Genomic DNA, 13,043 nt, shown 5'->3' on the forward strand with positions numbered 1-13,043 from the left:
ACATACAAGGTGAGAATCAGCAGCTTTGCCTGGGAAAGAGCTGTGCAGTTTGTTTTTCACAGCTTTCCACGACTCAGTATCACGGAAAGTGTCAAGAGTGGCCAAATAAGCAAAGACTAGTAAAATCAACACTGTTTGGCTTTAGAGTGAGAGACAGACAGAGTGGAGATCCACAAAGTCACATTTGAAATGTTTCACACCATCTATGCACCAGGCCTTGAGACTAACCCCAGCGTGTCCTCTCATGCTATTGCTATAGTTAGCATCACTGGTTGGCTACTCAGCGCAGACCTACGAAAAATATGGTGGATTAAAAAACACCGTCAATTCACTATCAATGGCGGATGCACCCTATTTTTCCCCAGATAATACTACATTATGAACAAATCTGCATTGAAAGCGGGAGAAGAGCGAGTTTGCAGTTAGCTGTTAGCAGCCAGTGGGCAGCAGAGTCCTGTGGGGTGTTTGGCTAACGGAGCTAATATAACCAACAGAGCTAACAACTGACAGACCTAATAGTTTACAACTAACAGAGTTAATAAAGCTAAAAGAGCCAACCGCTAACAGAACCAAACATACAGCAGGACTCAGGACTGAGTTTGTGTTCAGAAGAACATGAAGCATTAAACAGAGAACTGCAGTTTCATGTGACAACATAACAAGTTTACCGTACATCATTGTACTGAAGTGCTTCAGTTGTGTAGTTTGGTGGTATACCTACTTTGGATGCTAATATTTTTAAGCAACAACTATAGATGATCTCTCCAGGTACTCTGGCTTCCTCCCACAGACCAAAAACATGCTCATTAGGTTAATTGATGACTCTCAATTGTCCGTAGGTGTGAGTGTGAGTGTGAATGTTTGTCTGTCTTTGCATGTGGCCCTGCAATCGGCTGGCGACCGGTTCAGGGTGTACCCCGCCTCTCGCCCATTGTAGCTGGGATAGGCTCCAGCCCCCCGCAACCCCGAAAGGGATAGGCGGTATAGATAATGGATGGATGGAACTATAGATGATGATAATGAAGAAAAGAAACAACAGTTTTATTTTGGGACAGTTCCAGGTCTATTTTGGATAGTTATCAGTCATTTACTGTCTTTGGGATGTTTTTTTCCACCATTCATCACAGACTCTGACTGAACATCAGTCCCTGTTTGAAGTAATGATCCAAATCCAAAAATATCTTTTGGTCACTGTGCTGCTGTTGAAGGACAACAGAGGAACTTAAAGAGTAACTTAACACTCCCTGAAAATCTTGTCTCTGCTGACATCCAGTGGCTTAACGACTCACCCTGCTATACTGATGGAGACTGTGGACTCCAGGTGACATCGCTGTTGGGTGTGGTTACAGGTGCAGTGGAGCACCTTTTTGACCACACCCATCAGTAATCCTGGGAGTGGTCAGACGTGGAAACAGGCTGTAAACTTCAAACCAGAGAGGGCGGCAAAACACTGACATTTCTGGTTTCAAGGCAGGATAACTTACAGCTTAGTGACATGTGATGCTAAATTACTGGAGTACTCCTTTAAGGTATTTCTGGACACCAAGGACTTGTTACAGCACCAAGTGATTCAAGGGATCCGCAGCTAGACGGAGGAATCTGTTTCTTCTTGTGGCATCCTTGAATATTTCAATAAAATGACACTGCTAGGAAACACACTGATTCATCCTTCAAAGGTTTATTTAAAGGCAGTCACGATCTTACAGTCAGATTTGAGAAGCAGGCAAGCCAGAGAATTGCAGATTCATTTCCTCTGACTGGATGGGACCAAGGTGATTTTGGACCAAGGAATTTTATGCACTCACTGTCCCAGATCCATACTACATACTAATTTTCTTGGCAAGTTCTGAGTCTGTTTTGTGTTTACGCTGAGAAATGACAAACGAAAATATACTCAGACCAAGGGATGCAACTAACACGTATTGTCATTACCACAATGAATCATTTAGTCTATAAAATGTTAATAAATTGGAAAAAATGTTTATCACAAGGTTGCTTCTTTTCTCCAATCAGCAGTCCAAAACCCAAAGACTCTTCATTTAGTATCGGAAGTGACAATAAAGCATCAAATCCTTCCATTTAAGAAGGTGGAACCAGCAAAGGTTTGACAATTTGCATGGAAAGATCAATTGATCAAAATATTTGGAAACTAATTTTCTTGCTTTTCAAGCAGTCGACTAATTGTTAATCAGCTCAACTCAAACCAGGCACAGTGCATACTGAATATGGATGATTTTTTAGTCTGCTGTTGGACTGTAATAAGGATTGAAGACACACAGTATGCACCCTCAGTCTTTTTTCATAAATGATTTTTTATTTGTATTTTTTATGTTTTTAAATTATCCAGGTCCTCCGTTATTTTGATTATGTCTTCACTGGGGTGTTCACCTTTGAAATGATCATCAAGGTACGTGACCGAAACGTTTATTTTCTCCACCTCGACAGCATCGCATCACACTTTGAAAGAATTCAACTTACTCGAGACGCACTCAGAGGTCTTTTGGTCCCTGTGTGTATTTCACGTCTCCGTGTGGGCGTGTGTTTGTCCTCCAGATGATAGACCAGGGTCTCATTCTGCACGATGGCTCTTATTTCCGAGACATGTGGAACATCCTGGACTTCATCGTGGTGGTGGGAGCTCTCATTGCCTTTGCTCTAACGTGAGTCACTATATATTGCTGCCTGTCGATGACTAATGACTGACTCACTGCAGCAAATCGTTTTCTGAGCATACAGTATTGTTATAAAAGACCTTCCCTCAAAGTCGCTTTTTGCAAAATTGCTTCATTGACAAAGGGGCAGCACAAAAACTGCCTGTATGGAGGCATGCATGGTCCTGTGCAGTGTGTAACTCAGATTTCACTGTCAACATGGTCCGACAACAAGAGGAAAACATGGATTTCTGCATAATTCAGGGTTACACACCTGACTGCAGTGTGTCCTGACTGATGCTGAAAAACCTCTACAGTATTCCTTTCTGTTGTCGTTCGCAGCATGAGTGTGACAGATTAATTTAGCAAACCTTTTGTGCCTATTGTTGTATTGTAGAGGACTGTACTGTATGTTGATTTCTCTGTTGTGAATATAGCTGTGATCCTCGGAGCTTTGCTCACGGTGTATCTCTCTTTATGCCTCAATTTTTCTCTGTTGTTCCTGTGGATTTTGTCACTGTTGGGGCTACCAGGAATGTGATGGGGTAAAAATTTCTGTCACACTAAATGTAAACGTCTCCCATATGCTTCTCATATATTTCTTTCATTTTCATGTGTGTGTGTTTTCCTTTTTGCATTCCATGTGTTTATGTTTTTTCATTGTGTCTTTGAAATCTCACCAAGTCAGAGTCTGACAGATATCGGGGTAAAATTTCATGAATACTATAATGCAAAATTTGGTCAGTTTAGGGCAGCATTGCCTCAAAAACAGCTTCTATAATATTTAACCAATAAAAACGTAATGCTATTACAGCCTAATGTGATGGAGTTAAGTAATGTTACGGTTTAAGTTCATGATTTGAGGACACCAATTATAAATTTATTACCATTTTGTGCTCACAAATACTTAGTTTAAGTGTGAAAATTGCACAAATGATCAACATTTTTGCTCGTGACACCTGCTGGGCTCCGTACAAACACAGTCAAGGTGAAGTTCTGTGTTTCTGTGTGTTTTTTTTTTGTTATGCACTTTGTGTTGACTTTGTGTTGCTTTTACTGTGTTATTCCTTTTTTACTGTTTTAAATGTGTCTTTGTCACATGTCCTTGTGCGTTAGTTTGAGTGCACAACTACGTGTCTAAGTACTGTATTTCAATGTCAACAGAAACAACAAAGGCAGAGACATCAAGACAATAAAGTCCCTCAGAGTTCTGAGAGTTCTGCGGCCTCTTAAAACCATCAAGAGGCTTCCTAAACTCAAGGTACGATTTAAACATCTGCAAACAGGCTCCAGCGTTTTGGTTTTTGGTGTTATTTCACAGATCCGTGACAGATCGTGCTTGCTTTGCCGCCCCTTCTGTCGTCTCTGCAGGCTGTTTTTGACTGTGTGGTCACATCTCTGAAGAACGTCTTCAACATCCTCATTGTGTACCAGCTCTTCATGTTCATCTTCGCTGTCATTGCGGTGCAGCTCTTCAAGGGGAAGTTCTTCTACTGCACTGACAGCTCCATGAATTCAGAGAAGGAATGCCAGTAAGTGGATAGTATATCTAAACCAGTGGTGGAGGAAGTACTCAAATCCTTTACTTCAGTAAGAGTAGCAGAACCCCAGTGTAGAAATACCCTGTTACAAGTAAAAGTCCTGCATCCAAAATTTTCTTGAGTGAAAGAAAAAAAGTGTTTGCATTAAAAATACACTTAAAGCTCTAAAATTAAAGTACTCATTATACAGAATGGTCCATGTCAGAATCATTTCTATTATGTTACTGGATTATAATTAATGACACATTAATGTGTCACTTTAATGTTGCAGTTCGTAAAAGTGGAACAAATTGTAATCACTCTATGCACTGCTGGCTAGCTTGTGAATTTCCCTCTGGGGATCAATAAAGCTGGATCTCAATATAAGATAATACATAGTCATAATTTCAAAATTCTGGTTGTCAGATATGGAAGCTTAAATAAACATTTTAAGAAAATCACTCGATAGCTCCTTCACATGTGTGTGTCCTGTAAACATGAAGCCAGCAGCCAGTTTGCTTAGCATATCAAATAGCTAGCCTGGTTCTGTCCAAAAGTAAAAATGTGAATTCGCCTACAGCCCCCCTAAAGCTCACTAATTCACATGTTGTATCTTGTTTGTTTAATCCACAGAAAAATCTAGTCTAGACTGTTTTTTAGCCTTTAAGGTGAACTTCGGTGAAAACCCAGACCAAACAATGTGCCAGCCTCTGCTAGAAATCTAATCAAAACACCTAAATTAAACTACCTGTCCGAGAAATAAAGATGCAATACTAAACCTAAAACACTGGAGGAGGAAACAAAATTCTCTTTTGTGCCTAGAAATTCAACTCAATATAACTAACAAATAAGTAGATTTGACAAATGTAACCTCAGCTTTTCTGACCTTCCTGATTTAAGTAAGAGCGCCTTGGAGAAATCCTCGCTCATGATACAGAGACTGAGTGTAAGCAGCAGCTGCTCAGTCTTCATATACAGTAGCAGCAGATGGCCTGTAATTGGCTGCAGATGATTCACCAGTTAATAGTAAATGGGTTAGGGTAATATCTTCCTCTTCATTAAAACTGCTGGTTCAGTCAGTGAATTAAGTGAGTCAATGACCTCTGGGCTGCTCTGTTCCCTACAGAGGCTACTACATTGACTACAGCAGAGACAAAAAGGAGGTGAAGAGGAGAGAGTGGAGGAGACACGAGTTTCACTACGACAACGTCTGCTGGGCCCTCCTCACACTCTTCACCGTCTCAACCGGAGAGGGATGGCCTCAGTAAGTCCATTTTCACTCAGATGAACGGTTTTCCCTCTTGAATGTGGTTTTCAGGGATAAAAATGTAAGTCATTTTGTCCTTAATTGGTTTAAAAAGATGAATAACCTCCTCTTTTCCCCCTCTGTTTTTCTCACTAGGGTCCTGCAGCACTCTACCGATGTTACAGAGGAGAACATGGGGCCGAGTCGAGGGAACCGGATGGAGATGTCCGTTTTCTACGTGGTCTACTTTGTGGTCTTCCCATTCTTCTTCGTCAACATCTTTGTGGCTCTCATCATCATCACCTTCCAGGAGCAGGGTGACAAGATGATTCAGGAGTGCAGTCTGGAGAAGAACGAGGTGTGGGGCGCTGAAATGTGGATAACGTTCGCACGCATGTTCGTGTGTTTAAAGCTCTTCAGCTCTGTGTGTCTGTTTTGAATTTCTCTCCATCAGAGAGCTTGCATCGACTTCGCCATCAGCGCCAAGCCGATGACCCGCTACATGCCCCAGAATAGACAGACCTTCCAGTACAGACTGTGGCACTTTGTGGCATCGCCCTCTTTTGAGTACACGGTGCTCGTCATGATCGCTCTCAACACGGTGGTCCTCATGATGAAGGTAGAGCAGGATTCATGCAACAGTGGAGGAACAGTAGAGACTTAAGGACCTTGTGTTTGTCACGGTTGCATGTTCAAGTGCTTGAGTAATTGAATAACTGATCCACGACAATAAACCTTTAGTCCACCTTGGTTCAACTTTTTTGTGCCATACTTACTGTAGTTTTCACACATTGTTTTTCCTGCTCAGTGAGGAATTATGAGCAACATTTTGGGTGAACTTAAGGTTTTATCTCCAAATAAGGTGGTTTAGGTAATCTGGCTAAACTGTTTGCAATGTTTCTGAGCTCGTTTCTTAACATTTTAACATTGTGTTTCCAGATCTCAGCCCTTATTTTGGTCAACATAAATTTATCATACCCGATGCAAAAAAATTTAATTTGCGATGAACTGCTCTGCTTCCTGAGAGCAGGCAGTGTTTTTAAAAAAAATCTGTAATCAGAGAATCCACAAAATTCCCACAATCCATTTCACAATAATCTTGTTTGTGTATTGTTTGTCAGAGGTTTGATTAACACCAGACTTCATACCAAATATCATGCTTTTCCTCTCAAATCACAACCACTGGAATGTCCAATGTTACTCCTTAAATTGCTGCACTGTGTGGCAACAATTAAATGTTGATATGAATAAAGGTCAGGAAATGTTCAGTGTGATTACCTGCTTCTAATATGTGTGTGTAGAAGCAGTCTACCTAAATATAATCAATACATTCAAAGTGATCAGTAACAGCGGTGTTGTTTTAAATGACCTGTTCTCTTTTCCTTCAGTACTATTCGGCCCCGACAGCCTACGACACGGTCCTGAAGCACCTAAACACAGCCTTCACCGTCCTCTTCTCTCTGGAGTGTATCCTCAAGATCATGGCCTTTGGTTTTGTGGTGAGTATGAAACACAAGAAGATATAAATCAGTCAGTTCGTGTCACCTCTACCGATAAAGCGTTTGTCTATGTTCAGACTTCAAACGTTTTCTTTTGCCGCAGAACTACTTTCGAGATACTTGGAACATTTTTGACTTCATCACCGTTCTTGGCAGCATCACGGAGATAATTGTGGATTTACAGGTGAGTTACTGCCAAGACACCATTCGTTTTCACAATGTTGCGACCCTCAATAAGAAAGACACAAATAGGCGGCTTCAAACTCAGCATTCTCTCTTTCCAAGTTTCCCCGTGTGTTACGATCCCTGCCTCTAGACACAACTTAAGTCATGTTGTGATGATTTTCGCCATCTGTGTTTTACCTCCTGTCTCTCCCGTCTGTCTGACACTCTCACCCTCCCTCCCTCCCTCCCTCCATCTTGTGTCACCCTCTCTCCAACCATTTGTCTGTTTGTCCCAGTCGGTGAACACCATCAACATGAGTTTCCTGAAGCTTTTCCGAGCGGCCAGGTTGATCAAGCTGCTCAGACAGGGTTACACCATCCGCATTCTGCTGTGGACCTTTGTACAGTCTTTCAAGGTCGGACATTTTGACAGTCATCTTTCTCATCGTTTTGATTCCTTTGACAGGTTTTAATCATTTGTCTTTGCTGTCTCTTCTCCGACAGGCTCTTCCTTACGTCTGTCTTCTGATTGCTATGCTTTTCTTCATTTACGCCATAATTGGAATGCAGGTATCGTTTCAATAATTTACGACAAATTACATAACAGATCTCTTTAACAACTTTTAAAACATACATATACACACCTGATAGTATCATGCTTGGGTATGAAAGGGGCATCCTGGAAAGGCTCAGTCATTCACAAGCAAGGATGGAGCAAGGTCCACCGTTCTGTGAACACATGATTGTATAGAGGACGTTAGTACATGGAACACCTCTTTTTCTGATGTTTGACATTTTTCGAACATATGCACGTCATGAAGATTACAACTGCTATGGCAGAAACAAGTGGGGATCCACTGAAAGGTCGTTATCTTACTGGAGCTTCCTGTTTTCTGCAGGTGTTCGGAAACATCAAGCTGAACGACGAGAGTCACATCAATCAACACAACAATTTTAAGAACTTCTTCAGTGCGCTGATGCTGCTCTTCAGGTGAGCCTATCAAAAAATATCCTCCAAGCTTGATGCCTTCAATTTCATTTGAATTAAGGTGGGGACACTACAGTTATTTTTCAGGTACTGGGCAATTCTGAGAATTTGGGTAATTTAGTGGAAAGAAAACGTAAAAGAAAAACAATTGGGTGTTTATTTTGGTTCAGATGAGTGCATATTTGGTAGATCATGCATCATTTGCATTTTCAAACATCCAATTTCAGAAAACTTTTAACACCAAAAATAATTGTCTTAAAGGTTCAGGGTGTAAGATTAAGGTGGATCTATTGGCAGAATATGGCAGAAATTAATAGAATATTGGTGAGTATGTTTTCATTAGTGTATCATCACCTAAAGATAAGAATCATTGTGTTTTTACTCCTTAAATCTACACAGAGTGCAGGTCCTCTGCCAACATTTCAGGAAACTTCCATCCATCCATTTTCTATGCCGCTTATCCCTTTCGGGGTCGCGGGGGGGCTGGAGCCTATCTCAGCTGTCAACAGGCGGGAGGCGGGGTACACCCTGGACCGGTCGCCAGCCAATCGCAGGGCAAAATATATACACAAACAACCATTCATGCTTTTCAGGAAACTTGTAATAGAAAAAAATATTTTCTTAAGGAAAGTAGTCAACATAGTGATATCTATTGGTTAAAAACCTTATTCATCTGTAGCCGTCTTTCAGGTCTAGACTTTTGGCCAAATGGATCTTAGTTTGACATCAGCCGGCTGTTTGTGTGTTTTAAACCATCAGGAGTGCGACAGGGGAGTCCTGGCAGGAGATTATGCTTTCGTGTCTGTCGGGTCAGGAGTGTGAACCAGACCCGTCCATCGCCCCACTCACCATGTCCCCGGACCACGAGGGGGGCTGTGGGACGGACTTTGCTTACTGCTACTTTGTCTCGTTCATCTTCTTCAGCTCCTTCCTGGTCAGGACTCAAGCAAAGTAACATTCTCTTTACGTATTTGTCAGTTTTTCTGCTGTCTTGCGCATCAGTTTTCTTCTCATGTCCCTTTTAGATGCTAAATCTGTTCGTGGCTGTGATCATGGATAACTTTGAGTACCTGACAAGAGACTCTTCCATCCTGGGTCCCCATCACCTGGACGAGTTTGTTCGCATCTGGGGGGAGTATGATCGTCTGGCGTGGTGAGATCTTATCGCTGCTCCATTTTTACATTTCTTTCTTTTTTTTTTTTTTGCAGTTTCAAGCAGACCTGATCAACATTCATGTCCCGCTTTATCCAGCAGGGGGCCGTCAAAGAGTGTGAAATGTTACTACACTGCAGTGAGCTGTCTCGTTCAGCACAAGTTGATGAAATTCAAATCCAAAAGAGCATCTAGAGTTCACGGGCAAAAGGCAACTTTTTCTTGCAAGAAGAAGAAGAAAAAAATTTTAAATCTCGCATAACAAGTCGAAGACCTTAAAAAGAGAGCTCGCTGTTTGTCTTCATCTGCATCAGATCTGAGTTTTACTTCATTAACCTCTCCTCCTTCTGCTTCTCTTTCTCCTTTCATTTATCCCCCCATTTTTTTTTTTTGCCTCTGAAGTGGTCGTATTCACTACACGGCCATGTATGAGATGTTAACACACATGTCTCCACCTCTGGGCCTGGGCAAAAAATGTCCTGCTAAGATCGCCTATAAGGTACTGAAAAATTTCTCACTTTTTTCTGAACACACAAGGTTTAGATGAGATGAAAAGTCAAGTAAAATCCTGTTTCTGCAATCTAAATTTATTACATTTACTACAGAAAAGAGCAATGCAAATGATAGATGGTGGCTTCAAGGCAACCAGCAGGCTTTTTATCAAGTCGTGGGTAATAAAACTGAACCATTCAGGTGAATTCAAAACTTTGTCCCTTATGTTTGAAGCCAAAAGCAAATTATTACTGGAAAATGTGCAGAAGTCATTTGAGTGAAGATCAGCTGATGATGATTGCAGAGGGGAATTTCATTTTAAAGCTCAGTTTGCACGAACTGCATTAAAGCAGATGTGCGTGTGTGGAGTCAAACTGCAGAAATCTCTGGAGAGTCATTTCAAAAATGTTGTTCATCAGTTATTCCGTTTAAGAAAATGCACAGAGACCCAATAATTGAACCATTTGAACTTAATAGTGATGTTTATGTTTAATCTTCATTTTGATGTATGTATGAGCTTAACAGACCATTTCAGTGACTCATTTTGATGAATGAATCACCTCCTGTCTTCTTGTTGTCTCTCAGAGGTTGGTGTTGATGAACATGCCCGTGGATGAAGACATGACCGTCCACTTCACCTCCACCCTGATGTCCCTCATCCGCACCGCTTTGGACATCAAAATAGCAAGAGGTCACTGATAAGCCTGTGATGATTGTGATACGGCATGTGGGAATTCATCTGCTGATTATTTTTGTGATCGTTTGTTCTATAAAAAGTCAAAAAATAGTGAAAAGTCCAGGGCGACGTTTTTAGACTGCCAACAAACCAAAACTCAAAAGTTTACTTTCATATAACAAACACGTCAAATCCTCACAGTTGAGGAAGGTATGTTTAGCTTCTACGCTGGAAAAATGACTTAAATGATTTATTGATTATCAAAATATCTGAATGTTTGATCAATAATCGGGTGATAGTTTCAGCTTTGATAGCATTAATATAGCACATCCTGTTTTTCGAAGTGGCTGAATGTGGATGTTTGTCACAGGTGGTGAGGACCGCATCGGTCTGGATAGTGAACTGCAAAAAGAAATCAGTATCATTTGGCCCTATCTGCCCCAGAAGACCTTGGACCTACTGGTACCTATCAACAAAGGTCTGACTCTTAACTATGGAGGAAATACTCAGTGTCATACTGAGAGGCAAGCAGTCACAGCTAATGCAGCGCGTCTGCCCTCACAGATACAGACATGACCGTGGGGAAGATCTACGCCTCCATGATGATCATGGACTACTTCAAGCAGAACAAAGCCAAGAAGCTCCGGCAACAACTTGAAGCTCAGGTCAGCTCTGCATGCTGAGAGAGATGATTTCTTTCTGTCCATGAAAGCCACGTCCATCCTCACATGGCAGGATCTGCTATAACTTCCTCTGACAGTATTATGCCCCGCTTTTAAGGCACAGTTTGATTAATTATATGAAGAAACAAGAAGGAAAACCTCTAAAATCGGTAACCATGCACATACAGGAAGTGGAAGTGGAGGTGTGTTTCCTGTGAAGCCTTCCTCTGGCTCTAAAGTCTCTTCTTAAATATCTTTTTATTCATCTCTGATCTCAGAAGAGTAACTTGATGTTCAAGCGTCTGGACGCCTCCACCCTCCCCGAAGACATTCTGTCCAACACCCAGACGCTGCCGATGATGGCCCACAGCGCTGGCTCGGCCCTGTGAGTCTGTGCACATGTGCAGATTTGTTGTATTTGTGCTCTCTTTGTGTTGTTGACTTGTTTCTCTCTGTGCCAACACAGGACCAGAGGAGGCTTTGTGGCTTTGAGCCCCATCTCACCCCAGGAACTATTCCTGCAGCCCATCAGCTCCGATGCTGACGCTACTGAACAGCAGAATCCGGTGAGAAAACAGGACCAACATGAGCATGCAGCCATTAATTAATACCACAGCCATGTCTGACAGCAGTGGTTCATAACCTCTTATAACTTGTGATAAAGGGCTGTTGAGTCGTCACAGGTTGTGCTCGTGTTGTGACCAGTTAAATGAAACAGCGATTATTCCTTCTCAGATTGTTTTTGAATCATTTTCAGGGGTCAAATTCAGAAATTTTCTCACATTCATTTCACAACCCCTAAAGTCCAACACACATCTGCGGTGCATCACACAGATGGAAGAAGTTGCCGTAGTATAGAGAAGGGATGAGCTGGTTACTCAGAGTTTACAGGTCATTGTTACTGATAATGTTTTTTTAAGTACCAGCTGAGACCAGCCTCTGCAATTAGAAAATCAAACTGTGACGACAGACGACAGCCTGAAGCCACGTTTCAGTATCAAAAATATCCCTCCGTCTCTTTCTCAGTGACACACACACACATAAACACACAGCACATAAATGCTGTGGTAGACAAACCCTCAGGATAAAAACACATTCAGTGCAACAAAAACATGATCTCAGCCGATCCATGGTTAAGTATCCAGCCCCGATGCAGGGTAATAGTAGGCTGCTGTGGATGAGGGCTCGGTGGTGAGTGAGTGCACTTCAGATATGAAGTGCAGCTTGCACCAGGCATTAGTTAGCCAATGTCACACACGCAGGGGCATTATCACTAAAATCCTGCCCTCTGATAAAACACACCAAACATCCTCCCTTTTCTCCAAAATATTATATTATAAGATAATCATCTAACAGCGGGTGTGTCGAACCTGCTGGTGAAAACGATGTGCCGCTGATGTGTGTTGCCCTTTAGAGTTACCATGTGATCCCCTAGGTTTGGAACCACTGTCTTTAGAGCACAGATTCCGATTTAACAAGCTCGCATTGAAGAAAAACGGCGTGATCATGCTTTAACGGATGACGTTGCTGTGACTTTTCTAAGTGCCTTGCAGAGCACGGCACCGCTGCTCTCTGTGCTCCTGTCTTTTAGTCCTGCAGATGGTTGGAATAGCAAAGACAGATTGTCAAACTGTTGGTGTCTAGCTGTGTCTATACTGTCTGGTTTTCCTGGTGTACGTTGCCTGCTAGGTGAATGATATGAAATTATTCTGAAATAACAACATGTTAGTGTTTGTTCTTGCAGAGGAATGTGTTCGGGCCCCAGACAGATGTGTGGCTCTGTTTGCTGAGACCTGAACATGCATGATTGAATGTACCTCCAAGCTGAAATATGGATTCCATCTTTCCCTGTGAACTGTTGTGTTTCTCGTCTACTCTCGCTCTTCTTCTTCACCCTTCGCTCCTCGTATTCAACCTCACACTGTTTCTATCTCCTCCTCGAAGTCAGTTTTCCTGTTGCTAGTTGTTCTTCTGTCCGTTTTTGGCTGGAA

At 41.9% G+C, this 13,043-nt stretch overlaps 1 protein-coding gene across 1 annotated transcript in view; it reads left to right on the forward strand.

The window, feature by feature from the left end:
• cacna1eb (calcium channel, voltage-dependent, R type, alpha 1E subunit b) overlaps window positions 1-13,043 on the forward strand; it is a 56,498-nt gene that overhangs the window by 39,589 nt on the left and 3,866 nt on the right. Inside the window, exons 24-43 of the mRNA XM_070975007.1 lie at window positions 2,348-2,407; window positions 2,554-2,660; window positions 3,816-3,912; window positions 4,023-4,183; window positions 5,298-5,435; window positions 5,574-5,775; window positions 5,872-6,036; window positions 6,806-6,916; window positions 7,020-7,100; window positions 7,378-7,497; window positions 7,586-7,651; window positions 7,981-8,072; window positions 8,829-9,003; window positions 9,095-9,222; window positions 9,625-9,721; window positions 10,300-10,405; window positions 10,761-10,868; window positions 10,955-11,055; window positions 11,331-11,437; window positions 11,519-11,618. Of these exons, the coding sequence (XP_070831108.1) occupies window positions 2,348-2,407; window positions 2,554-2,660; window positions 3,816-3,912; window positions 4,023-4,183; window positions 5,298-5,435; window positions 5,574-5,775; window positions 5,872-6,036; window positions 6,806-6,916; window positions 7,020-7,100; window positions 7,378-7,497; window positions 7,586-7,651; window positions 7,981-8,072; window positions 8,829-9,003; window positions 9,095-9,222; window positions 9,625-9,721; window positions 10,300-10,405; window positions 10,761-10,868; window positions 10,955-11,055; window positions 11,331-11,437; window positions 11,519-11,618 (2,322 nt within the window). The remainder of the gene's footprint in view (window positions 1-2,347; window positions 2,408-2,553; window positions 2,661-3,815; window positions 3,913-4,022; window positions 4,184-5,297; window positions 5,436-5,573; window positions 5,776-5,871; window positions 6,037-6,805; window positions 6,917-7,019; window positions 7,101-7,377; window positions 7,498-7,585; window positions 7,652-7,980; window positions 8,073-8,828; window positions 9,004-9,094; window positions 9,223-9,624; window positions 9,722-10,299; window positions 10,406-10,760; window positions 10,869-10,954; window positions 11,056-11,330; window positions 11,438-11,518; window positions 11,619-13,043) is intronic.

This window comes from Chaetodon trifascialis, chromosome 11 (assembly GCF_039877785.1).
Source record: "Chaetodon trifascialis isolate fChaTrf1 chromosome 11, fChaTrf1.hap1, whole genome shotgun sequence".
NCBI lineage: Eukaryota > Metazoa > Chordata > Actinopteri > Chaetodontiformes > Chaetodontidae > Chaetodon > Chaetodon trifascialis.